Consider the following 26,557-nt stretch of genomic DNA (forward strand, 5'->3'; position numbering starts at 1 on the left):
ATGTTGTGGGGCTGGCGGGGGCCGGCGGTGGCCGGGCCATGGCGGGCGGGCGGCGGGCGCGGTGAGTGCGGCGGGCGCGGGCAGCGGGGCCGGGCCGGGCCGGCGGCGCCTGAGGGACGGGAGCGGGACGGGACGCGACGCGGCGCTGCTGCGGCCCGGGGCGGGTACAGCAGGGGCTCCCGGCCTGGCTGCGGGAGGGAGGGGGCGGAGGGGCGGCTGCGCCCCGCGGAGCGCCGGAGGGGCCCCTGCGGCCGGACCGGCGGCGGGAGAATCGCAGGATCCGTGAGTCAGTGAGGCTGGAAAAGACCTCCGAGATCGTCGAGTCCAGGCGGTGACCCAGCAGCACCTTGTCAAGCAGACCACGGCACCAAGTGCCACGTCCAGGCTTGCCTTACCCACCTCCGGGGACGGTGACTCCACCGCCTCCCTGGGCAGCCCGTTCCAATGTCTCATCACCCTTACCGTGAAAAAATTCCTCCCTATGTCCGACCCCAACCTCCTCTGGCGCAGGTTGAGGCTCCGTACTCTTGTCCTGTCGCTTTTTACCTGAGGGAAGAGCCCACCCTCACCTGGGCGCATCCTCCTGTCAGGGAGTTGTGCAGAGCACTGAGGTCCTCCTGAGCGTCCTTTTCTCCAGGCTGACCCCTCCCCAGCTCCCTCAGCACCAGACTGTGCTCCAGACCCTTCCCCAGCTCTGTTCCCTTCTCTGGACTCGCTCCAGCTCCTCCACGTCCTTCCTGACAGGTCCGGCCTGAGCCGCGGTTCCGGCCCCCGGACACCCCCCGGCTAAGCCCGTGGTCGGCCGGGGCTGCACGGACGCAGCTCTGGCAGATGGGAGTTTGTATCTGCACTCCTGCCGTTCATTCCTCTTCTGGATGCTCGCTTTGAGCTGGGGACGGAGCCCCGTCCAGCTGTGAAGCCTCTCTGGCCATCTGTTAACCCTTGGGAACAGCCGTCTGCACCGTGGGCTCTCACCCACTGCCAGTCACAGCTTGGCGAAGGTCATGGTCCACTGGTGGAAAAATACAATGTGTGTGTCCATAGAAGCGTGCTGACTGTGGTTGTCAAAGGCATGGGTTTAGCCCTTTGTAAAGGATATCTCTTTTTGGATCCTTTCTGGATACAGATGTGCATAAGCACTGCAGCTGTTTCGTTGTACCTTCTGAGGCCCTACAACATCCATAGTGCTTTAGGGGCTGAGCAAACAGAGTAAACAGTAAAATGTAGATCCTAGGTTTGCAGTGGATTCATTGTGAGTGGATTCCACCTTGTATTTATTACAGAACAGATGTTCTTGTGTCTTGTTTTAATTTGAAAATTATTCCATGCACCCGTCGTGTCCTTAAGTCTGACCTACATAGTCACTACAAGATTTGCTTCCATTTGAGGTAAAAAGTTTATTTTGCTTTGTGGTACAAAGTTGTCAGCTTGGTTCTGACATCAGAATCCCACTGCCTCTCCTCAGGAGTGGGGGAGGCTGATTGGCACCATCCTACAGCAGAGACAGGCTCATCACTGCTAAAATCCAGATGGGTACATGGACCCTCGTTAAATTTTTAATGTCAGTCTTATGTAGGAGATGAATAAACGTGTCAAGTGGAGAAGGGAAACTGTAGAATTTTCTCATTGCCTTGGCTCCATTTCCAAATGGAGCAAGGCTCCCTAAAGCATTTCCAGCTGGCTTTATTGACCTGTAGTGGTCAGGAGGAATGTCAGTAACTGGGATGGGAACAAGGGAGAGTTGTTCTGGCCGTCTTCTGACCAGGTCCCAGCACCATCTGTATCAGTGCCCTTGGCTCCAGCCCCTGTCCTGTACCATTCCCCATTTCAGTGCTCCCAATCCCTCCCTGCCCCTACCAGCTGTGTGCCTGTGGGTTGCCCACATGGCCAAGGCAAGCAGACAACTGATGAGCCAACATTGCGGCCCTTCCTGCAGCACCCTCAGCTGCCAGCTTCCAATAAACACATAAACCCCGTCTTCAAAACATCTACTGTCCTCTCAGATGCGTTTGGAATTAGCTGGTGGATCTAAGTGAAAAGTGTGATTATATAAACTTTGTTTCCATAGGAAACGGTGCTTGGGGGAAATCATTCTGCAAGGAGGATTCATGCAGCCTGGTTTCCTGAGGAGTTGTTTGCCACATCCTACCCCAGCAGCTCCTGCCTGGCTCCCATGGGCCTCAGTGCCTGGTGGCTTCTCCTTCCCCAGGGCTGCACCCAGGAGCTTCCCGTGTCCCAACCCACCCTGTCCTTATTTGTGCAGCCAGCTGAGTCAGGTGCTCCTGTTTGCTGTGCCTGCAGCTGGGAAAGATTCAGGATATTTACTCAGTTGTCCTTGGCTTCTCAAGGCTTCTGTCCTCTATCTGGCCTATAGTTTTTGTAAAGCTCATGCAAATAGTCCTCTGACAAATTTGGCAGAAATGCGGGTGACAGATTCTTAAGTTACTAAGGGATATAACAGGCCAAGGTGGGCAGAGAGAGTGACAAAATTATTTTGTTTCTTTCCAAAGCTGTGTAAAAATATTTCAGGCAGTTACTGATTGTTGCAGCTGCAGGCAGAGATACTGCAGTGGTTAAAATGCTCATGTTCTTTCATATATATCAGTATTGTAGCTCTCAACCAGGGGTGCAGTTGTGTCTGTGGAAAGTTTGAGTGTAGACTGTCACAGATTTTGCCTGTAGATAACAAGGGTTTTAAGAGGAAAGGAGATGGAGAAACAGCAGACAAGTAAATACGTGGGAAGCCTTGAGCACTAGATGACTAAACTTGTACACAAGACAGGCAGCATGCAGAGAGTGGAAGTGACAGAATGAGTCTGAGAAATCCAAGGAAAGGTCTGTGGGAGCCTGCCTGTGGAAGCTGGAATAACAAGGCTCACACAGAGAAGGGAGGCATGAGCCACCAAGGAGCTGGCCGGAGAGGGGAGGATGGGAAGGAAGATTGATCTGGTGAGACTGAAGGATGTTTTGGGAAGAGGAAAATGTCACTACTGTGTACGATGTTTCTTCAAGGGGTTTTCCAGGATTTACTGGAGAACTTCTAAAGGCCTTTTGATAGGTGATCCCAAAAGGTATAGTGTATATAAGAAAAACCCCTTGCATTAAACAGGAATTAGACTCTACTTTCACCATATCCATTTCAGATCAGTGTCTGTTTGAGCTACGATTTTTTGTGTACTTACGCTGCCAAACTAAACCTTTGCCTGCCCCCGGACCTGATTTGTGACTTGGAGCATAATGAAATCCTGGCAAATTGTACACACAAGTGTTTTTGACATAGCAGCTAAAAAGCTTTATGATATAAAAATAATATTGTGATATGAGGCACACCATTGATTTTGTGACTCTAATAAAAAATGTCTGGTGGGATTTTTCTGGTAACTTTGCAGGCTGCTTATAGTAGCTGTAATTTTTGTAACAGGCAAATTGCATGTTGTTTTTTGAACTAAGAGAGAAGTGGTCTGATGTTGGTATTTAATGCCAGAAGATGTGCTTTAGTTCGTGTGTTTGTGTGCACAGTGACCCCACCATGATACCTAGGAGATGCTGTTATTTATATACTGAGTTGGAAGACTCATACTTGCTGAGAATACAGACCTGGTTGTAATAAGAGAAAGAATTGATCAGGACATTTCCCAAAGTGGTAGTGAAAAAACAAGAAGCATTTCTTATGCAAACCTTGCAGTTGACTACAGCATTAAAAAGCTGCTAGGGCTGTTTATTTCTGTCTGTTTTCTCTTTTTGGCTGGGTTTACTTTTGTCATTGTCCAAGACCCTTTTGCTGTTCCTATCAGAGTTCTGCTCACACTCACCTTATTTTTTTCTTCTTAAAATTTTGGCGGTGTATTGTTATTTCACTTTTCTCATCTCTGACCTCATTCCAGGGCCAGCTTGACACTTCTGGAGTTCTCATAATCTTCCTTTCCAATCCAAGACTTTGCCAAAGACTTGTCTTTTTCAAATTACTTTCTTCCAAAATGGCATAAATATTTTCTTACATTGCCTTGACACTGTCACCCTTGCCATCTTCAATTTAGAACAGTAAACTCAAGTTCTTGCTGCCGTGGTAAACTTGTTCATAAAAGGATTCAATTCCCTTGGCTTGCAGAGCAGAGAGTGTAATGTTGGCACCAAGGAGCAAAGTGCAGGCTGTGGGTGGAGCACGGGGAAATTGATTGCATGGCAACCTCGGGGGGTGCTTTGGTGTTTGTTGGAGGAAAGCAGCCGATGACTCATGTCCTCAGATGTCACTAAAAAGTGAGAGCCAACTCACCAGCAAATAGTTAATATTGAATTTTATTTATTTTTGTAAATTCTGTTTACCTCATTGGAGGGTTTCAGCGAAAATTAGTTTCAAAGCCGTCACAAAAGATAAACTAAGTAAATCACCTTTAATTCAAGTGACTGTAGTTGTATTCTCCCCCGAAGTCCCAGGCAGAGTATCTCTAGAGAAACTCAGCATTCCTGGAAATTGGTGTGGAAAAGTGAGAGCTCCAGAGGTGTGGAACACCTTGCCCTGAGCTTTAGTCAGCCAGCACTGTACTGAGAAGCTTTCTTTAAATGTGAGTGAACACATACACATATCCCACAGCGAGGAGTAACTGTTCTGAAATTACCTCTGTTCTTCTGCCTAACTCCTTACAAACTAATGGATTTTAAAAATGAATGGAAGCAGTGCTCAAAATGATTCAGAATTAGTAGTTTTAAAGAGTTGAATTATGCAGTTAAAATGAGAGGGTGCAGGTGCAGCCAATCCGCTTTGCTTGTCTGCTTAAGTTTAAGAATAATGTGATTATTATTTAAGGATCTCTTCCTGGGTGAGTCTGTATCTGCAGGAGGGAGAGCTTTTGGGTCAGGTGCATCTTCCTTGTCTGTGCTTCACATTCTTGTGCTTACAGTGGGTAATGTGCAGGTGGCAGTGCTGTCTGGAGAAGAACAGGCTGCCAAAAAAAACCTAGATGAATAATAATAATAGGCTCTAATTTCCATATAAACATGTGATTTATTCTCTTTCAGCATGAGCACAAGCACTTATTTTCCAGCAGATTAAAATCAGTATTACACAGTTAAGAGGATACCATAGTTCTAGTTTGAAGCATCCCAGAGGCTTCTACCCTCTGTCCTTGCTGGGGTCTCTGTCCTGCTGTGAGGGCTGACAGGGATGTGGGAGAGCTGTGTGGCTGGGTGGGTCTGCTCTAGACCTCATGTAAATTTGTTCTGGGTGCTGTGGAGTCCTCTGTGGCTTTGTATGTCCTTTCATACTTACACTCTTACACCGTGCCAGCCTGATTCTGCACTGATGGCTGTGACCTGTGTGTGCCTCTCCAGGCATAGCCTGGCTGTCCTGTGGTTGCTGCTGGTGAAGGAGCCTGTGGCAGCTCATTTTTTCCGTGCCATGATTAATTATGGCTGCTTTCTACGCTTACTGTTAAATCACATGAGAAGGCTTTTCTGTGTCAGTCCTCCCCCAGCTCAGGGTGCTCTTTGGGGTTTGCATGATCAGTGTGGCTGGTGAAGAGAAATTCCTGCTGGCTCCCAGTGCCCTCAGAGGTGTGCCTCATGTCCCCTTTCTCTTTGGCTTTTGACTGCATTCTGCTAATACTAGGAAGGTAATTCTGTCTTTATAACCCAATACAGTTGATGGTGCATTCTCTGGTCCTTACAGGCAAACACTGCCCTGGCCAAGGCTTCCTGAGGGGCCAGATGTGTCTTGGAGGCCACTGTAAATATAGAAACAGATGTGGTTTTAACTGTTGTAGGCGAGGATGTGAGAACAGGCAAGTGGTCTGGAATATTTTTTCTAGTTAATTTGGTTGAGATTGCAGACACTTTGTATATTTTCTGTGGTTATGGGTTTTACAGTTGAGTGCAGAAGGAACTTAGTTAACTGTGATGAAGTAAAGATGTCACTCCCTACCCCAGCTCATATTTTTTTAAGAATGGAAAAAAAGCCGAGTAAATTATAGTGGCTGCAAATGAAAGGCAATAAACAATTCATTCTATTCTGTCCTTATGTCTTGTACCTTCAAGAAAGAAAGTTGTGCAGCTGTTCTCACAGTTGTGAGCTGTCTTAAAATCTACCTGGGAGCTTTTCTGAGGGATTGGTCTTTAGGACACCAGCAATTATGGGAGCTCGCACTAGTGGAAGAGTGCATGTGAAATTGGAGCAATCACGTTAAACTACAGTTCCCTGCAAAAGTCTTGCCCGTGGTGGTTGCAGCTGCTATGATTTCAGCTGTGCAGAGATGCTATCTGGCAATTTCCCCTTCCGTGCAGATCACAAACAGGCTGCAGGAAGGCAGCAAAGCCAGTGTGTTTTAACACAAGTGTTCAGGCTTTAGGATACAGGTTTCTGCGAATGCAGGCTTAAGTTCCAAGCATAAACTTGATTTTGAGTTTGGTGGGGTCTGCGGGATTGTAAGTTTGTGTTTTGTTTATTTTTAGGGGTACCAGGAGATGCTTCAGTGGTGAGACACCTTTTACAATGCAAGTTAGGCATGAAATTCATCAACTAACATCCCCTTCCTCACCCTGATCTCCAACAGACTTCCCGTAACGCTTGGAAGAAAGGGTCAGGGGAGAAGGGCTGAAAGGCACCATGAAGCTGAAGCAGCGAGTTGTGCTGTTGGCCATCCTCCTCGTCATCTTCATCTTCACCAAGGTTTTCCTCATCGACAACCTGGACACCTCGGCTGCCAACCGGGAGGACCAGCGCGCGTTCCAGCGGATGCTGTCGGGGCTGCGCGTGGCGCTGGACCCGCGCCTGGAGCACACGCTGCAGTCACCCTGGGAGATCGCGGCGCAGTGGGTGGTGCCCCGCGAGGTGTACCCCGAGGACACCCCCGAGCTAGGCGCTGTCATGCACGCCATGACCACCAAGAAGATCATCAAAGCTGATGTGGGCTACAAAGGGACGCAGCTGAAAGCTTTGCTGATACTCGAAGGAGGACAGAAGGTTGTCTTCAAGCCCAAGAGGTAAATACTGCTTTCGATGCATTCGCAACTGCTTCATTTACTTATACTATTCTTCTCCATGCTGTCACATTAGCATTTAAGTTACGAACTTTTCTGTAAGTGGAAAGACCATCCTGTTATTTTTTAGACAGAACAGAACCTTGCTGGTGCTCTAGTAACATTAGCTGTCTCTCAGGCTGTACAGCCTTGATTCAGCCTGTCTTTAGATTAAAAGAATAATCACTGTGTTCAGTACTGAGGGGATGTTGGTTACACCTGATGTTTCTGAGCTGTATCTTCCTGACCGTGGAAGTGCAGCTTCTGGCAGTTTGGAGACAAGCTTTGCCTCCTTGTTGTGTCAGACTGTCAGGAGAGGGTGCAGTTCAGAAGCAGGGAAGGAAGGAAGGAAACTCAGCTGTGGTCTTAAAAGTACATGTGTGTGTCTGATGTAGTTGAATGTAGGCTGTAAAAATGGTTTGGGTAGGTCAGAGTGAGGGCCCCTGAGCCTCCTGTCTGCCAGCAGTGAGTACTGGAGGAGCAACATAAGAATGGAGGGTAGTGATACTTCCTTGGTATGGCCTCAGTTTACAGTGGTCCTCAGAAAAAAACTGACATGATTAAATGTTTCTGAAGAGTCTTGGCTGTAAAGCTTTTTGAACTGTTTGTCTTTGGGGAAAAGGAGAAGGAAGATGTTAAAAAATAAGTCCAGGTGTGTTTTAGGAGATTTCACTGCAAATGAGAAGTGTCATCACAGAAAAAAACTTTGGGTTAAGCAGGCTTTAAGGTTTCCTGTCCTGTTAATGAGTGAGTGCAGAGACCACAAAGATACTCTGAGGGTGAGAGCACCTCTGCTTTGAATCAGGCTGAGAGAGCTAGAGCTGTTCACCTGGAAAACAGAAGACTCCAGGGAGACTTGAGAGCCCCTTCCTGTGTATAAAGGGGCTCAAGAGAGATGGAGAGGGACTTGACACAGGGGCCTACAGTGACAAGACCAAGGGGAATGGCTTCACACTGACAGAGGGCAGGGATAGATAGGATATTGGGAAGAAATTCTTTCCTGTGAGTTTGGTGAGGCCCTAGCACAGGTTGTCCAGAAGAAGATCCCTGGAAGTGTTCAAAGGCCAGGTTGGACAGGGGTTGGAACAGCCTGGTCTAGTGGAAAGTGTCCCTGCCCATGGCAGCAGAATTGGAATGAAATGTTTTTCCACCCCAAACCAGTCTGTGATTCTATGATTAGAGAAATTAGAGAATGAGAAAAAAATCTCTGTACAGCCAATTCCTGCCCTGGCTGGAGCTCCCCTGCAGGCCCAGGTAGTGCCACCCTTGCACACAAAGTCCTGGTGGTACAACAGGCATCTCCTCCAGTGGAAGCACTGGGGATTCACAGCATTCCCATAGAGCTTTCTGTGTCAGTGAGTGCAGTCAAGCATTAACTGAGAGTTAAACTGCATTCTGTAATGCCCTTTCTGTGCAGGCAAACAGAGGCTCTGAGCTCCAGCAAGGATATGTGCAGTTGGGAATGTTTATAGGAGCACTAGAGAGGGTGGCCTTGGTCATCCTGGTAGACTCATGTTTTGTTTGTGACTGCTGAATAGCCAGGCTTGTGGGCAGAGTCCTGTTCTGGCACTGCAAGAGTCTATTGAAACAGCTCTGGACCTGAAAGCTCTGTCAAAGTTACTGCTAAAAACAGTTCTGAGCAAACTTAACAGCAGAGAGAGAAGGAATTCCCTCGTTACTTTTGCTCTGGAAAGGACTAGATGCCGACTTGGGATGGAAACAAAGAGTTTGGTCAGGATTTACTAATAAATTTTAGCTCTGCAGCTTTCAAAATGTGACCATGTTTCCAAAAGCCAGCTGTAAGTACATATCAAAGACCTGCCTTTGAGGACCTGTTCTGAGGATTCGCTGTCTCACTTCAAATTTACTTGAAATTCAGCCTTATTTACTAACATATAATACTTGCTGTCATCACATCTGGTGGTATATGTAAGAGAAGATGCTGGTTTGGTAAAAGCTCCCATTTGGCAGGAATCCTGCACTGCTGAATTCTCTTTTGAGCTGCCCTGCAGAGAAGCTGGAGCATTTGCTCAGCCTGGGGGAGTGGACTGTCTTCTCTGTGTTCTCACCCCACATCCTCCCTGAGCAAGGCTAAAACACCAAGGTCCAGCTCTGTGCCTCCTCCTACACTGTTGGTGCTACTGCTTGAACACAAATTCTGCTGGAAAGACTCCAGTTTACACAATTTGATACAGAGATGGAAATAAGAGAACAGGTAACCTCATTTGGCCTTATTTTATTTGAAAACATGTTGCATTTCACCCGTTTGCTCAGTATTGATTTTGGTGCAGTGTGGTGCTAGAGCTGTATCTACACTGATCCAGATGTCAGGCCTCTGAGAAATTGGTGTTTGCCTTGACTAAGTACCATCTACTAAAGCCTTGCACTTCACCAAAATACACCATTGTTGTTGCAATGAGTGCCTGATTTCTCTTTTTTGCTGTTCATTGTCTTTTCTCTGCCAGAATAAAGGCTCTGTTTATACCCAGTATTGTCCTCAGGTTCATGCTTGCTGATTTTCTATCTACTAAAGATTGCATTTGCCACCTCTTCCACAATATAAGATTATATCTGAGAATTGTTAATGTGCAATTCTTTCTAACCCCAAAATCATCTGTGGAGTTGCTGCTTTCCAGTATATATAGCCCCCTGTTCCACAGCAAGGTCTATGCTCTTTGTTCTAAGATGTGACTTGGCATATGGTTGGATTAAAATTTATTAGTTGGAATGTGAGCTGCTTCCCAAGCTCTGGAGACCACTGTACATCACTGACCTTTCCTCCTTATTTACCACTTCAACAGTCTGGACACTTCAATCTCATTGATGTTCTTCCAGTCTCCCATTGGCAGCCACTTGCAAAGTGACCCAGAGACTCTTTATTATTAAATTGTTACTCTGAACAGCAAAATTGACAGGGTTTCTCCACTGACTCACTTCATTTGATTTATTTCAATTGCAGATATGCCAGGGATTATATAGTGGAAGGAGAACCCTACGCTGGCTACGACAGACACAATGCAGAAGTGGCAGCTTTTCACTTGGATAGGTATGGAATTACTGCTTCACTGGTTTTATTGTCTTTGGAAAATACCAGAACAAAGGGGTTCTTTGAAGAATGCACCTCAGATGGGAGCTACCTCTGACCTGCCAATTTACCACATTGAAGCCAAAATAAGAATTAGCTAATTCTGTGAAACTTCATTTCTTAAGATCTGTTCAAGAGTGTAACATTTTAGATATTTGTGAAAAGTTTGGAAAGGAGAATGAGCCCTGCAACCACTCTAGTTAATATTACAGGGGAGAAAGAGCTGTGGAAGAGTCTGAAATAGTAAATGTATGTGCTAAGTTCATGTCCAGTTCACTAAAAAGTCAAGACTAATGTCTAAACTAACAATCTAGTCTAGAGTAAACAGGAATCAGTGCATCCTAGAGGAAATCCAGTTATTCATGTCCTAATTGCTTGGGGTACCCAGGTGGTTTTGTGGACCTGTGCTGGAGGTGTAATTACAGGAAAAAATGAAAAATACAGGATGTTCAAAGAATGGGACAGAAAACAGCAGACACTGAATGTCAATAGTTATGAAATGCTGTTAGAGCTGCAATTTCACATAACATAAATGAGCACAATCTCTCTTTCCTCATAGGAAGATCTGGAGGTGAAAACACATAAAATCCTGAGAAAAGGAATAAGGAGGGACAAATATAACAAAGGATAGAATGGTTAAACTGAAACTGAGCTTTCTCAGTACATAGATAAGATCCTTATAAACTCATAGGTGGTGACAGAGACGTCTGTTAGTCCTGATTCACCTGTGGAACTCATTGCACAGGCAGTAAAAATCAGTAATTCTAGGAAGAATTAGAATATCTAGGATGATAACTAGTTGAGTAACACTCATTGCTGCTACAGCCAGCTTGTGCTGGTGGGCCAAAATCAGGGTATGTTAAGAAGATAAAAAGATAATGGAGCTGGATGTCAGTCCATTTGTGCTTTCAAGTAGCATACAGGCTTCAGGGTCCCTGAAAAAGTAGTGATTGAACATTCAATCAAAGCCTCTTTCAAGTGTCCAAATCTCACTTAACTCTTCCTTGCTGTCCATTTGGTCATGATTGTGTGCTTTTTTTCTCTGGTCTTTCTCCATGGCTCTGCACCTCTTTATTCTTTAGGAATACCTTTTCAGGATCTTTCTCTGAGATGCAAAGACTATCCAGAGGGTGTCAAAAGTGCATTAAGAGAGTTGGGGCTAACACTCCTTTGATCTTTTTACTTCTTTAAGCCCTTTTAAAATTCCATTACAAACACCCAAGTCATTTGTGGTCACAGAGCAAAGGCTGTGGCAGGCATGGGGGTGGAACCTGGATCTTGTAACTGCAAGTTTTATGGTTGTTCTTCCCACCTCTGTTTTTCCAGGCACTTCTCAGGCATTCACTTTTGTTCTACCATTCTCTCTTCCCTTCTCCTTCCTTGTGCCAAACAAAACAACTCTTGGATTGGTTGCTTTTAAGTGTAATTGAATTGGGCTTAAGCATAGCATTTTAATAGATAGTGGTTCCCACAAATTAGAAATGATCTTTCCAGGTGACCAGCCCACGGGCCATATGGTTTTACTGCTTCAGCCTGCTTCAGACACATGATGGATATTTCTGGTGTGAGGTCTGAGTTCTGAGAGTTGGAGCATGGTGCATCCTCTGGTGCTCTGCTGCAAATGCTTTAATGAAGGAGTGTCACTGATGGCCTATACAGTAAGTTTAACATCCAGGCACATAAGATAAATGAGTTTCCTTTGTCTCAGAGAAGAGAGGAAGTCACTGCAGGGCTTCAGCTTTACTCTTTGGTCTCTATAATCTCTGACAGACTGTGAGGATTTTTTGTTTTAATTTTGAACAGCTGCCTATGTTGCAAATTCTCAGGCAGTGTTTTTTCACCCCAAACCAGAATCCTGGGTTTCCGCCGAGCCCCGCTGGTGGTTGGCAGGTTCGTGAATCTGCGCACGGAGATCAAACCCGTGGCCACGGAGCAGCTCCTGGGCACCTTCATGACTGTGGGTGAGTGCATCCCATGGGCTGTGCTGCCCAGGGAAGGAAAAATGCTTAATGGGAAAAAAGAGCCGTGGGAGCCTGACACAGCTATAGAGCAGTTAACCATGATGCAGGAAGCTCTTTCTGTGCCAGGAGAGATCTTGGATAACCCCCTTTGGAGGGGGAGGAGGACTTGGTTTTCTTAAAGTAATGTTCCCTCATGCTGCTGTTACAGATGGGATTTTTATTTTTTAAGAATTTTCTCTCTGCTGTCAAAAGTGGTTAGAAAAGTCTGTGATTAGGCCTGAAAAGAATAAAGTTGTATTTAATGTGAAGAGAGTGGTGATTTGGGATAATTTATAGAGCTGACACACTGGTTGGTATTAGATGTTGTTTGTGCTGCATCAGAGCCTGCAGAGCATTTACAACCAATGGCAGAACTTCCCTGTGTTGTTTACAGTAATAATGCTGTGAAGGACACATAATAGAAGCTATTAATGTGAACTCCTACCAGGTGGTCATTAAGCACCAAGAAATTACTTATGCTGCAGCCTTAACTCCCTCAGGCTTTCATAAACCATCCAATTATTACTCTTTTGTTTGTTTGTTTCATTTCCTAATCAGAAGGCTCCAGAGATGATTGTTCCTTACCACTGTTAATGTTTCTGTTAGCAGCCCTGCTGGCAGTCTCACCTGCTGCCTGACACTGCCACTTACAAGGTGCAACTTCCAGATGAAAGTTGCAGCTCAGCCTCATCAGCCTCTCCTGGCATTCACATGGGGTTCCTGCCTCGGGCAGGCTTTACATTTTCCAATTTCAGCCAAGATAGCCAAGCTGTTTGCTAGCAGCAGTGCTGACTTGAGAAGTAAGGCTCTAGAAATTTTCATTGCTCCTCCTTAGATTCCTTGGAACTGCTGTTCTGCAAAGCAGGAGCTAAAGAAATAGGTGGATCTGTGGAGTAGGTTATGATCTTTTGTCAGGCCAAATTTGGCCAAGTTCCTGAGGTTTTGAAGAAGAGAAAATTCATTCATACTCAGTGCAGGTTTACTGGAGTTACAGCTAGAATCTCAAAGAATTCTGTCTCATGCTAGACCTGCTGCAGCCCCTGGATGGGAGGAGAGACTTGCAGGCTTTCCATACCAATAAGAGATCTGGTCTGCAAGCTCTGTGTTGGTGATCTGTGACATCCTCAGGTTGTCTGACAGGATACTGGGAGCACAGGGTGTGGATGGAGGGCTCCAAAGGAGTGCTGGCTGAGAGGCAGGGATGTGTGAGGGTGGGAAAAGAAGAACATGGCATTTGGAGAGCTGAGCCTGCTCTGGGGAGGATATTGGATATAGAACCAAAGGAAGAAAGGACAGAGGGTAATCACAACCAAGTGAGACATAGCTGAAGAATATTTTGGAACAAGATCTGTGAGCATGGAACTGGATTTAACTTGGCAAGGTTCAAGCAAAGGTGGGTTAAGAAGGGGAAGACAGAAAAGGTTAAACTAAAACTCCTAATATGCAGGCTGCTCCATATTACTTGATAATAAGGGATGCATCAGTGTTAGTGGACTAAAGGCTGCAGCATTTTGCTGGTACTCTCCTGGCAGAAGATGCTGATGAACCTTTGACAGATCTGCACTGCTAGATCATATGAAAATGATACTTGTTTCTGTCTCCTCTGCCAGTCAGCTCAAGTACTGAGATGTGTGGCAGGTCTCAAGGCACCAAATCCCTTTGAGTTCTGCTGTGTCTCTTTTCACTTATCTCGTTTTGGTCAGCTTTTTCAAGTAAGTGGGAAATCTGACACATGAAGTATGAAATGTGAAAAACAAGCAGTGTTAACATTGCAAAGTCGTGGTCCTCAGGACTAGGAAAGGATCACCAAAACTTGTTGAGAGTGTAATGTTTCTCAGAGTGATAAAGTCATTAGAAATTACAATTGCTCTCTCCTTTTCATATTATTCTTTAATTGCTCTGAATGAATGGATGTCTGTGTAATCTCTTTTGAGCCTCTCCCTCTCAGAGACAGGAACCATGGAGGCAAGTGCAGTGAAATCCTGTCACGGGGAAGCCTCTGCTGCAACAACACACTCCTGAATTTCAGTTGGATTCCTTGGATTAATACCTCTTAATTTGATAGCTCTTCATTTTTCTTTTTAAGGCAATAACACCTGCTTCTATGGGAAGTGCTACTACTGTCGGGAGACAGAGCCAGCCTGTGCAGATGGGGACATCATGGAGGGCTCAGTGACCCTGTGGCTGCCGGACGTTTGGCCCCTCCAGAAACACCGGCACCCCTGGGGCAGGACCTACCGGGAGGGCAAACTTGCCAGGTATGAGAAGGTGGCAGTGTCATTCCTTAGAGATGATCATTTGCACTAAAATGACCCTTGGTTAATTAAAGAGCTCTAAGTGCTTTCAAAACCTACAGTTGTGTTGACAACTTTCTTAGCACAACAGTAGAAGCCAAGCACACATCTAATAGCCCAGCCATTAGCACACATCTAGTACCAGCAGTAGAAGCCAAGAAGTCCAGAATAAAATGTAAATTAAAATGAGGAAGAAAAAAAATCTTCATTGCTTTCCACAGTACTAAGCACTGTTCTTTTCCTGTATCTTGGCTGGAACAGAACTCCACAATGCAGTCACTCTGAAAATCTTGTCTGTGGGCAAGCTAAGCTTCTTCTCTTGTGCCACTGGGCCTTCTGTTGATGCTGTGGCCCCTGAAATGTGGCAGCACTGTCCCATACCTAATTTCATTATCCTTGTAGTCAGTTTTCAGAGTTGTGGAACTGGTTTAACTTAAGCTAGGCCCTGTGTCATGGTTTGACACTGGCCAAACACCAGGAACTCTCAAAAGTTGTTCACTTACCCTCTTCTGTTACAGTTGGGCAGAGGAGAAGGAAGAAAAATAACAAAGGGCTCATGAATTAACAACTAGGAGAAAAAAAAACACTCTAAGGGCAAACCAGGTCCAAATTTAAAGGTATAAAGTAGAATTATTTTTGACAGAGTCAGAGGAGGATAATGAGAAGTAAAATAAGCCTTTAAAACACCTTTTTTCCCCCAGCCCCTCCTCCTTCCCACCAACAGTTCAGGAAGACAGGGCGTGGGAGTTTTGGTCAGTTCATCATTGGAGATCTTTTCCTGTTCAGGGAGAGGAGCCTTTTCTCTGCTGTGCCATGGGGTCCCTCCTACAGGCAAACAGTTATCCTAAAACTGTTGTGGTGTGGGTCACTTGTCTGTGGGGTGTAGTCTTTTAAGGATAGGCTGCTCCAGTCTGGGAGCAAGGAGAGAGCAAGCAAGCTCTGTCTCTCTCTGGAAGCAGGGACTCTCTCTATTCAGGTCTCTCACTAGACCACAGCTTTCTCTGGCATCCACCCACTCAGCCATGAGCACTTTTCCCGTGGGCTGTGCCTGGATCTCTGCATCCCCCATGGACTTCATGCATTACAAGGGAACAGTTTGTTTTATCAAAGTCCTCACCACAACCTGCAGAGGAACTTTGGCTCTGATGCCTGGAGCACCATCTCCCCTTCTTTCTTTTCCACTGACCTTGGTGTCTCCATGTTGTTTTCCCTCACATGTCTTCACTTCCTCCTCTTCTCTGACTAGAAGAAAAACTGCTGCTTTGTAGGTACCATTGTCAACTTCCACCAATTCCAAGACTGTTGCAAGATCCCACAGTGCCCAGAGGTCAATCCCATCTAGGTTCTGTGCTGGGGAGTCACTTACCCACATTTGTCCTTCTTTAAGCAGCATTCTACAATAGATGTAACACATCTGAGTTCCTCAGGTGGGGATGTTTTTGCCATGACCAGAACAAATGGGTTTGAGCTTAGTAAATTTTTCTGAATCTGTCTTGAAGATGAAAGTGATTAGAAGAGATTTTCAGTACTTTATCTAAAGTAGCCATTGATTTCCAGTGATGTGATTGTTCTCAGAAAGAATCTCATCCAAAGGCTCTGTTGAATTGTTTTAGGGTATAGAATGCACAGATTGAATTTTGAGCAGCAGGTGTTTTTTCTTTCCCAGCAGGATAAAATCAGCTGTGTTCAGTATATGATATATTGCAGTGATGAACAGGATGAATTTCTTGGAGGTGTTCTTCCTGTTGAGAGGCTCCTTTTCATCACACCCTCTCTGCTTACACAGGGGTTTACTGGTGTATTTAAACTCACACTTGCCTCCTTCAGATGAGGTTACAAGGTTCTGGTGTTTTTCACCATGTCATGCTGCACATTTCACTTTGAGAGATCAGAATTAAACATTCTTGGTGTCATGCTCTCCTTTTTCTGTGCCTGGTAATTGTGAAAAAAATAACTCTGTAAGAATTTTTTCCTGCTCTAGCTATTGTTTTGAGTTGACCTTTTGAACATAATTCACACAGGCACATTAGTGTGTGTAATTTTTAATGGAGGTGTAATAGACAAAATCCCTGACCTTCCAAGGCCTGTGTTAATACAAAATAAAATATCAGAAATGAGTGTTGGATAAAAGTCTCTCTTGAAAGACTGCATGGAAAATGAGAGAGAGCATAGTATATCTGAAAAATTGTGGCAAGGAGATTAAGCACTGCTCTGAAGTAAAATGAGAGACAAAGAAACACTTGAGGGAGAGTGGGATGCAGCATAAGAAGTGTATCCAGAACAAGGAGAAGAGGTTCTGAGACAGTTGCTGTGTGGATTTGTGCTACACCTGGAGTGTGAGTTGTACCTTGGTGCAAAGATCCCTCTTCCTAGGGGGATTTAGGCACAGTGTTTGAGGAGCATGTGTGACCTGTTATTGGGAACATTGAGAAGATACATTTTTAAGATGTCTGATTTGGATACCTGGAAGAAAGGTGGGATATTGGGATCTCTGGTTCCAGACCACTAGAAGATGAAGTGGGATATGTGATAGTTGTAGTCATTAACTTCTGATCTTCCTGCTTTTATGACTATCTGCAGTTTTGAGCATGTCAGAAAGTCTCTCCAGCTTGTGTTTCTTCCATCCCTGTTTCCAAATCACAGATGGTTTAAGGCATTTCCAATTTAACTGCTATTTTGTGAAGGATTGTTTCAGTCCTTACGTGGAAGATGTCCTGTTATTTAGGTTGACAGATGGAAAGGATATACACCAGAGATTTGGCTGTTTTGGTAGTGGTGTTGAATAGCTTTGAAAGCTGTAAAGAAGAAAATGAGGAAATTTAAAATCCTAGCTTTGGAAAATTGAGACATGACATCCAATGTTATGAGATTACACGGAGAAGGAGATAAGAGGGAAGCTTGAACTCATGTCAGTGGAGAAGAAGGTGAAATACTCTGCAAAGGAGGAGGGGAGGAAAGAGACAGCTGTGAGTGAGGGAGAGTGACCACTGTGAAGCCCTTCTGGGCTCAGAGGGGCCCAGTAAAAAGAAAAAAGGAAGGGGATGGCTGGAAAGCCAGATGGAAGCAGCTCAAGGCAGTGGAAACACACACAGAACTGAAGCGTTCCTTGGGAAGTTGAGGGAGGCAAGGCATGGCAGTAATCTTCCCATAACATAGCCCGGCCACTGTGAAGTTGTGAGGAAGCAAACTCTGACTTTGTTTTCCATAGGAAGAGGATTTTGTGTGTCTTTAAACTGAAGCTTGCTCCATAGGCTGGGATGTTAATGCAGGCTTTACTCTCTGTTGTCCTAGATATCAAAGGTTCTAGCATCATCATAGTACGAAGATCTCATATTATCAGAGCTTCATACCTTCTTGATGTTGCTCACAGGCAGCTCCTCTACATACTGACTTCTCCAGGTCCTCGCAGTAATCTGACTCTCCTCACGCCTCTTTCCTTACTCTTATCTAGCACTAGTTCTTATTGATTGCAGGTGTGGCCTGTTAAGATCAGGCCCACCTCCAATCTTCAGCAACTGACCCAGCTGCAACTCATTGGGGGACAAGATCACCCTCTACAACTCTCCTCATAAACACTGTGGTCAGCTCTTCCTTCTTGGTCTAGTCTAGGCTGGTGCCCTTTCTTGGTGCACTCAAAGTGACCCAGGGCAGCTGTAGCTGCTGCTGTGCAGGGCTGGTTCCCTGAAGCTGCTTCGTTGCCTCTGGCTGCAGGTGGGAGTACGACGAGAGCTACTGCGACGCCGTGAAGAAAACGTCCCCGTACGACTCGGGCCCGCGCCTGCTGGACATCATCGACACGGCCGTCTTCGACTACCTGATCGGCAACGCCGACCGGCACCACTACGAGAGCTTCCAGGACGATGAGGGAGCCAGCATGCTCATCCTGCTGGACAATGCCAAAAGGTGAGCCTGGCCACGCTCCTGCTGGCCTGCAGTGCTGGCTGCAAGGGCATTTAGCTGCTCTGTTGCTCTCTCTCGCTCTAATTTATTCTTTTGTATTGTTTGTAATTGTCTATTCCCTTTTTATCAGAAATTACCAAATCTTAGGGTCCTTTAAAGGCTGTGGTGCTGACAGGACAAGGGGGAATGGATTCAAACTGAAAGAAAGTGGATTTAGATCAGATATTAGGAAGAAGTTCTTCCCTCTGAGGGTGAAGAGGCCCTGACACAGGGTGCCCAGAGAAGCTGTGGCTGCCCCTGGATTCCTGGAAGTGTCCAAGGCCAGGCTGGATGGGGCTTGGAGCACCTTGGTCTAGTGGAAGTGTCCCTGCCTATCTTATTCCACCACCTATGGTGGTGGAATAAGATGAGCTTTAACCCAACTCTTCTAACCCAAACCATTTTAGGACTCTGTGATTCTGCTCTGTGCTCCAGATACTCTTCTGTCTTGGCAAAGTCCTACTCAAGCTACAAAAACTCCCCAATTAATACATATTTCTTAAAGCAACTTTCAAAGGTTTCCTCAAGTCTCTCCTCTATCCCAAGAATGCCCTTTCCTTTTAGGCTTTTAATTAATGAAAGATTGAAAACTTTGGCTTTTTTATTTATCACCAGTCAGTATAAGTGAGTGCTGTAATAAAAGTAAATCTTTCTAAAATGTGTTTCTGAATAATTTGGCGTTCCCTGCCTTCTGGATATGCCTACCCTGGCTTTGAAAGGTTAAAAGTTTAGAATGGAGGTAGAAGGGATACCAAACACAAAAATGATGATGTTCTAAATGTGGGCATTAACTCTTACCTGAAAAAATGTTTTAAAAATGTGTTTAGAATAGGAGTTCTTCTGTCCTTGCTATAGTTGTTTTTTTTTTTTTATATTGTCCACTATAGTTTAGTTTAAAAATCATATTGAAGACACAACCTTGTTTAAATCATAACAATTTGATTAATTTTTCTTAAACACATAAAGGTCATCTATTTGCCTTTCTCATATAGTCCAGCAGTTCTGGATTATTTATTTTCCTGGTGGGCACTCCCATGTGCAGTGGCAGTGAGTTTCCCTTCTGTAAAGGGCCAGCAGTTCCTGTGGCAGGCTCTGCTCTGCAGTGTACCAAGTGTACATTGCACTTGAGACCTTGGAGGTCCTTGGAAGCCTTGGAGTTACCTTTCTTTTCCCATTTATCTTTTGTATAGTGGTTCTTGTTCTGTCTGTCTTTCCACCCATCCTTCCTGTCATCAGCCTGTTCTAGTATGACAGCAGGATGCATTCCACCTTGGGACTGCTTAATTACTGCTGCTTTAGGTGAATTTGGTAAAAATGCTCTTTCTGTTCCTCACTGACAATGTGCTAGGGGGAAGGAAAGTAATGGATTAGTCACTGGAAGTGAATATGGGCTTTGAAGGTCAAGTCCTTTTGTTATGGTCCTTTCCTATAGCATGAAAATATTTGTGGTGGGGCTTTGCAGGCTGACAGTAAATTGTTTTCTTTAAAATTTAGGTGATTTATTTATAATAAAATTTTAAATTACTTTAGCTCCTCTGAAATAATGGGTAGGGGACAGTTTTTCATAGAACCAAGGTAGATCTCAATTTGGAAGGGACCCATAAGGATCACTGACCCCCAACTCCTTGCTTCTTACAGGGCTACCTAAAACTAAACCATGTGAGTAAGAGCAGATGGCAGATGCTCCTTGGTGCCATGACCACTTCCCTGGGAGCTTATTGAGTTTTGAAGCTATGACTAACAGTATTATTTGGGCAGCATAAGGTCAGGCCCCTGTAGCAACTTACCTTTGTTAAAGGGAAAGTTCTTAGTTGAAAACAGTATGAGGAAGGTGAAGCTATATGAAAAATAAATCCAGCATGTGTTTGGATGAAGCTTGAAATACTATGGAAGCTTTCTGGCTTGAAATGTTTAAGTTGATCACCCTGTTAGTGAACTGCTGCTGTTTGGTTCCTTCCCTGCCCAGCTGTGTCAGACAGGCAAAGCTCCCATTCTGCATGCCCAGTATAGCAGTTATTCCCTACCCCTGCATCATTTCTGAACTCCTCTGAAATGCCTTTCTAAGGTGCCTTGGTTTGGGTATACTGTGCTGCTTCTGTTTACCTGCTTAGCTGATGCTGATAAAAGTTATATCTGTGACTGGTCTTGGACTGTTTATATTGTTATTTAAATTATTTGATCTCTTGGAGCATGAAATTGCCTAGTATTGATTTCTCTGAATTCTTTACAAAGCTCTTTATGTTGAGAACAACCTTAGGAGTTCAGCTGGTTCACTTGGTTTTCATTTTGCTTTTCAGTTTTGGAAACCCTGCCCTGGATGAAAGAAGCATCCTGGCTCCTCTCTATCAGTGCTGCATGTAAGTGAAACACAGGGCTGCTGTTCACTTTACTTATGTAATTGCTGTCCTTAGGTTTGCAGTGACATTAACCTGGGAGCCCTCTGGCAACCTGAAAAGGTTTGCTCAGGTCCACAGTGCTGTACTTTTTTGAGATATTGTCGCTTTGATGGGTGGGCACTGCCCAAGAAGCTGAGGAATCCGTTTTCATGGAGGCAGAGGGTTGGCTGCAGAAAGTGCTCTCACCTCCAGGTCACTGCTTCAGCTCCACCCACAGTCAGTGTGACAGGCACTTTGCATCTGCAGCTGTCCCATCCAGCTCCTGACAAATCCTGTTCACATCCCAGCTTGAGTTCTTCCTGACAGTAGTGAAGGATGGCAATTTCATAGAGGCAATTTACTAATTTCAAACATGGCTTCTAAAGAAACCTTCAGCCTGCTCAGGGGGTCCTCCCAAGTAAAATGTGTAGTTTCTTTGCAAAGTTTTGTTTCTGCTTTGGCCTTGGGAGCTGTGGTTTTATTTTCAGAGGCTGTGACTTTTTGATTTCTGTTCTGTGTCCACTCTCTTACCAGGCCATTGCTACTTCTCATTAGGAAATAGATGCTCCAAGGGCTGGAGTACCTCTCTTCTGGGACAGCCTGAGAGAGCTGAGGTGTTCAACCTGGAGAAGAGAAGGCCCTGAGGAGAGCTCAGAGCCCCTTCCAGTGTCTAAGGGGGCTCCAGGAAAGAACAGAGTGGGACCTGGGACAAGGGCCTGCAATGACAATACAAGGGGGAATGGCTTCACACTGACAGAGGGCAGGGTTAGATGGGATATTGGGAAGAAATTCTTCCCTCTGAGGAGGCCCTAGCACAGGTTGCCCAGAGAAGCTGTGGTGCCCCATCCCTGGAAATGTCCAAGGCCAGGTAAGACAAGGCCTGGAACAACCTGATCTAGTGGAAGGTGTCCCTGCCCATGGAAGGGGGGGGGGGGGGGGGGTGGGTGGAATGAGATGTTGTTTAAGGTCCCTTCCAGTCCAAGTCATTCTGGGCTTCTGTGAAAACTTCCAGGAAGAAAAATACTGAGATATCAATTTCCTGACTCTGATACTTCAACATGAACTCCTTCAAACCTTCCAAATGCAGCTTGTCTGTGAAGCTTGTACTTGAAAGGTCCTGTCTTCCAAATTCTCTGGGACCTTTGAAATCTGGGACCTTTGCAGAAAGCTTGAGTCCTCATCTTGCTTGCACTAAGCACAGCTCCCTGCGTGCTGCAGTACACCTGACCCATGTTCTGCAAGATCCTTTTAGAAGTCTTAAGGAGAACAGTTAAAGAACTTTTAAATGATTTTGTTTTCCTACATTAAATTTAAATGTATGTTTAATTTCATGCTTTATTGAGATTCTTCTGGAGTCTTTGTCATCTTGATTCCCCCAAATGCAACCAGAGGAGAGGTTTTATCTCTGTAAGAGACTTTGCAATTTCCTGCTTTTCCGATTGTCCTTCTTTCTGGTACTGGGCAAATGCCACATGATAATTAATTTGCATAATTGTTTTAACAACAACAATTGTTGTTGTTACAACACTTTCTTATTTTGCTGATTTTATTGGAACCCAAGAGTTTTGATCAGGGATGCTAAAGATTTGGCCCTGAAAGGTTTGGGGGAGAATCCCAAGAGACTTCACAGAACATGAGAACTGAGATGGGCTGACACAAGCGAGCTCAGTGACCAGTGAAGAGGAAAGGTCACTGCTGTGTTCTCTTTATTGGAAGTTGGGTCAACTGCCTTTTGTCCTTTGTGATTCATTATTGGTCAGTGATGCTCTTTCTGAGGTGACCTTTGTTGAATTTGTTGATTTTCCATCCTTTTCTCTCCTTTCCAAACTGTCTGGGAGGCCTCAGGACTGAAGACCTTCTGTGCTCTCAGCTGGAAGCATTCTGTGTAACATCAGAGTTATGTCACACCAGATTGATTCTGCATCACCTTTAATTTTCAAATTTCATTAGATCCTGTCTATGATGCAGATCCACCTGGACCCTGCCAGCCCAAACCCACTTCTGCAATGAGTCTCCATTCTTGATGAGCAGCAGGAGCCTGGTGTGGTGATGTGTGTTTGTTTCTTTTGCAGCATCCGGGTTTCTACCTGGAACAGGCTGAATTACCTGAAGAACGGAGTCCTGAAGTCTGCCTTAAAAACTGCCATGTCACATGACCCCATCTCACCTGTGCTCTCCACCCCTCACCTGGATGCCCTGGACCAGCGGCTCCTCAGCATCCTGGCTACAGTGAAGCAGTGCACAGACCAGTTTGGGCAGGATGTTGTGCTGGTGGAAGACAGGATGACTCTGTCTCACTTGTAATCCTAGCAGAACACGAGATGGAACTCCTTTTTTAAAAACAAACAATCAAGCAAGTGATAGAAAAACAGCACAATCAGTTCAGAAGGGCTGTGGCCAAGATGGACTGACATGAACAGGAAAGTTCCTGAGCCAGAGGAAGGGAGATGACCCTGGCTGTTTCCTTGGGCTGGTGGCAGTGAGAGGTGGGAAGGAGCCTGGGATGGCTCAGCCCACTGGCGTGTCCATTGCCGGCAGTGGGCGTCGCGCTTGGCGAACCCGGCTCCGGGTGCTGTGCAGAGTGTGGAACACTGAGCTCCTTTGTGGACTAGATTGGAGGGGACCCTCAGAGATGAACAGTACAGTCCCCTCCCCTTCTCTTCCCCCTTTACTCTGGCGAGTTTGTTCATTCAGGGTTGTACACAATCGGCTCTGAGCTGGTTGGGCATTTTACTGCTTCTCTAGAGAACGAGCAGGGGTGAATAAAATAACTATTGGACTGAAGAGTTGTGCCACCCCCCGGGGTGGGATGTTCTTCTGATTGTCTGAGGGGTGGGAGAGGGGACCTCTGCTGCTCACTTGGCTTTTCCTTGATAAAAGGCTGGGAAAGGGGCCTGCCTCATATGTGATAATGCTTCAGTGTTTTTGCTGAAGTCCTATCAAAGGTTTATCCACAGGGTTGGAGATTTAGGAGAGGACAGGGTGGTTATACAGCACTTGATAATTAAGGGGTTATAGTAAGTTTCCATGTGTCTTGTCTCTCTTTTTTTAAACTAAACTGGCAAGGTCTGAGTAGAGAAAACATCGTTGCAGTCCTGTGTCCATTATAACCAAATGTTCATTCTCTTGTAGCTGAGGAGGACAGAATCTGTCCCTGGCAGCAGTTCTGTGTAGTGAGGTCAGGCTGTTTTACTGTGAGCCCTGAGTGCTGTGGAGCCTCTGGGCTCGTGGGACTGGGGGAAGAGGTGTTTGCTGGACTTCCCCAGTCACCAGCAGTAGCCTGAGGTGTGCAGACATTCCTGATCTGTGGTCTGTCTTCTTCATCTCACCTGAGAGAGCTTTCTGCTGCTCCCTGTGACCACAGCTCAGCACTGCTGTTCTGGGGACACCAGTGTTGGGGTCCCACATTCACCTGGTTTGGCTATGGCTGAGCTCAGAAGCTGTGACCACTTCCTGGAGGTTTTCTGCCTTCCCCAGTTGCTTCCTGCAACCCCCACTGCTATGTTCTGCCTGGGATGGTCATCCAGGAGTCCTCACTAATGGTTTTGCCATAGATAGAGAAAAGCTGGCTTTTCAGAACAGGCTTGCAGCACTCATCTTGTGCTAGTCCTGTTGTCTTTCAGCACTGCAGCCTGTGCTCAGTTTGTGTCATAAAACTGATCACCTTGGGGCAAGTCTCAGTTTGTGTCTCGAGAAGAGAAGGTGCTTCATCACTTTGAAAATTGAACAGCTTTGCATCAGTGTTCAGCCAGCATGGTCCTTATTGTAAGGAAGGAGCTCCCTTCCCCAGGTGATTACAGGTTACTGAACTTGAGAGCAAGAGCACCAAAATGTCAGTTTGAACCCTTTTCCTTGATTTTCCTGTCAGGATTTCTCTGACTGCAGCGTGGCAGGCAGGTAAAGAGCTGTTTTCTGTTCCTGCACCTTGGCCACACCTGATCCAGGAGGTGTCAGGGAAATAGTTTATCTGAAAAATGCAGGCATTGGTTTATTTTGTTGAAGTCTTTTTCTCATTGCATGAGCAGAGTATCTTGAAGGTAGAATGTGACTGTTTACCTGGGATTGAATTCTCTGTTATTCTTGCTCTCTTCTGGACTTGGCCACAATCACAGATGCCATAGAGCCATGAGATGATGGGATCTGGAGTTATTTACTGGAGTTCTTAGTCAGGGTGGTGACACACAGCCAGCTTTGAGGACACTGTGAAGCTCCTGCCTCTATCACCTGATATCAGAACACGCTTTGGGTGGTGCCTGTGGGGCAGGAGCAAGTGCTGGTTTAAGCTGTTTCCCAGGAAATTTCAGATGATTTACCCAAAGGGGAGATAGTGAAGCACATGATTGGTGGCTTGTAGCATTTCTATAAGCGTATTCTTCTCTTTGAGCTTAAACATGAGCTCTTAATATTTTATGAGGGATCTACCAAAATTTAAGTTTTGACTTCTATATGATCACTCTTGATATTTACTAATGGGCTCAAAAAAAGGTCTTTCAGTCTTTGAAATTAAATTAATGTTGAGGACTTATATATTGCTCTAAGCTAAAGCTTTTGCTGTCAGATGGAACCCAGGGATGAGTTTTTCCCCAGTATAAATGTCAAAGATTTAAAGCAGGGTATTGGTTTATTTTGGTTTACTTGTGGACAAAGGGCATGAAGTCCAGCATTATCAGTAGAAGGAAGCAAGAAATGGTTGTTTTTTGGGATTAGTTTTTTATTTGTGATATTGATGCTTCTTGTTGCTGTAAACACTACTGGAGGTTGGTGTTCTGCAGCAGGAAAGAAAAATAAATTCCTCTCTTAAACAAACTTGGGAAGATCTGGTTTTGGCCTTGTGACAATTTCTGCCCTTTTGGCAGTGGTGGTGGTTTTGCTTGAACACAGAACCCTGAGAGAGTTTAAATTGTAACCAGTGCAAAGGAAATGAGGAGCAGCACCCACGTGCCAACAGGGTCTGCTAGAATCTCTGAAAATAACATTGTTTGCAAGGCAGGTGCTCTGGGGAGGAGCTTTTCCAGACACCTTCTGATTCTTGTGTCACCCACTGGCCCCAGATGTTACACACTGGTTGTGTCGTGGCTGTCAATGATATCAGAGCACTGGAAGCACAGAAATCAAGAACTAATTACAGAGCCTCATCAGCCATCTGCTATTTACCTCCTCCTTCCCAAGTCAGCCATCAGGGGGAGGAGACGCTCGAGTCATCTCCCCTTCCAGCAGCTGATGAACTGGAGTGTGTCTTGCCAAACAAACTTCAACTCAAAAGTACTAATTTATTAAGAAGGTAATTTATTTAGTGCAGCAGCTGGAGCAGGATGCTGGAAACAGACCCCCCTCTTGGATGTGCCAGAGGAGGCCCCTGGGAGCTGCTGCACAAATGGAGTTGCTAATAAGCAAACAGAATGCAATCATGACTTTCTACTCCTATCCCCCGGGGTCAGATCCCACATAAAGCAACATTGTGTGAATAAAGATTTTAATAAAGCAACATTGATGGATTGCCTAAGTGTCTCTCTCCCTCCCCTGCCTGTCTCTCTGGAGTCCCAACATGTGGTGGGCTGAATGTGTGAAGTGTTTTGCTGCTGCTGTCTCCCACCTCCTCCTCTGCTAATGGCTGTCCATGGCATTTACTCCAGTCATGTATATCCAAAAAATGCAGTTTGTTTGCCAGAGCCTTGTTGGTAAGGAAAGAAGAGTGTCCCAAAGGGATACAGAAATAAAACACACCAGACTGAGGTGTGGTTTTGCCCATGCATCCCATAGCCCTGCATCTGCTGGGCACAGGGGCTGAGCCCTTGGCAGTGTTCCAGGAGCTGGTCCCAGGAGCCAGGGATGACTCCTGGGTTGTGAGGGGTG

General features: G+C 45.5%; 1 protein-coding gene across 2 annotated transcripts; it reads left to right on the forward strand.

Annotated features, from left to right (window-relative positions):
• On the forward strand, positions 1-26,200 carry FAM20B (FAM20B glycosaminoglycan xylosylkinase). 2 transcript variants are annotated; one of them, XM_050977531.1, is made up of 8 exons: positions 1-61; positions 6,445-6,975; positions 9,971-10,057; positions 11,948-12,057; positions 14,183-14,354; positions 18,102-18,293; positions 20,627-20,686; positions 22,777-26,200. In XM_050977531.1, exons 2-8 carry the CDS (start codon positions 6,599-6,601, stop codon positions 23,006-23,008), a joined length of 1,230 nt encoding a protein of 409 aa, XP_050833488.1. In that variant the 5' UTR covers positions 1-61; positions 6,445-6,598; the 3' UTR covers positions 23,009-26,200. The 2 variants fall into 2 exon arrangements, with proteins under 2 accessions (XP_050833488.1, XP_050833489.1); XM_050977532.1 differs by having other exon boundaries at positions 12-61; positions 6,546-6,975.
• The last annotated feature ends 357 nt before the right edge of the window (positions 26,201-26,557 follow it).

This window comes from Serinus canaria, chromosome 8 (genome assembly GCF_022539315.1).
Source record: "Serinus canaria isolate serCan28SL12 chromosome 8, serCan2020, whole genome shotgun sequence".
Classification (NCBI taxonomy): domain Eukaryota; kingdom Metazoa; phylum Chordata; class Aves; order Passeriformes; family Fringillidae; genus Serinus; species Serinus canaria.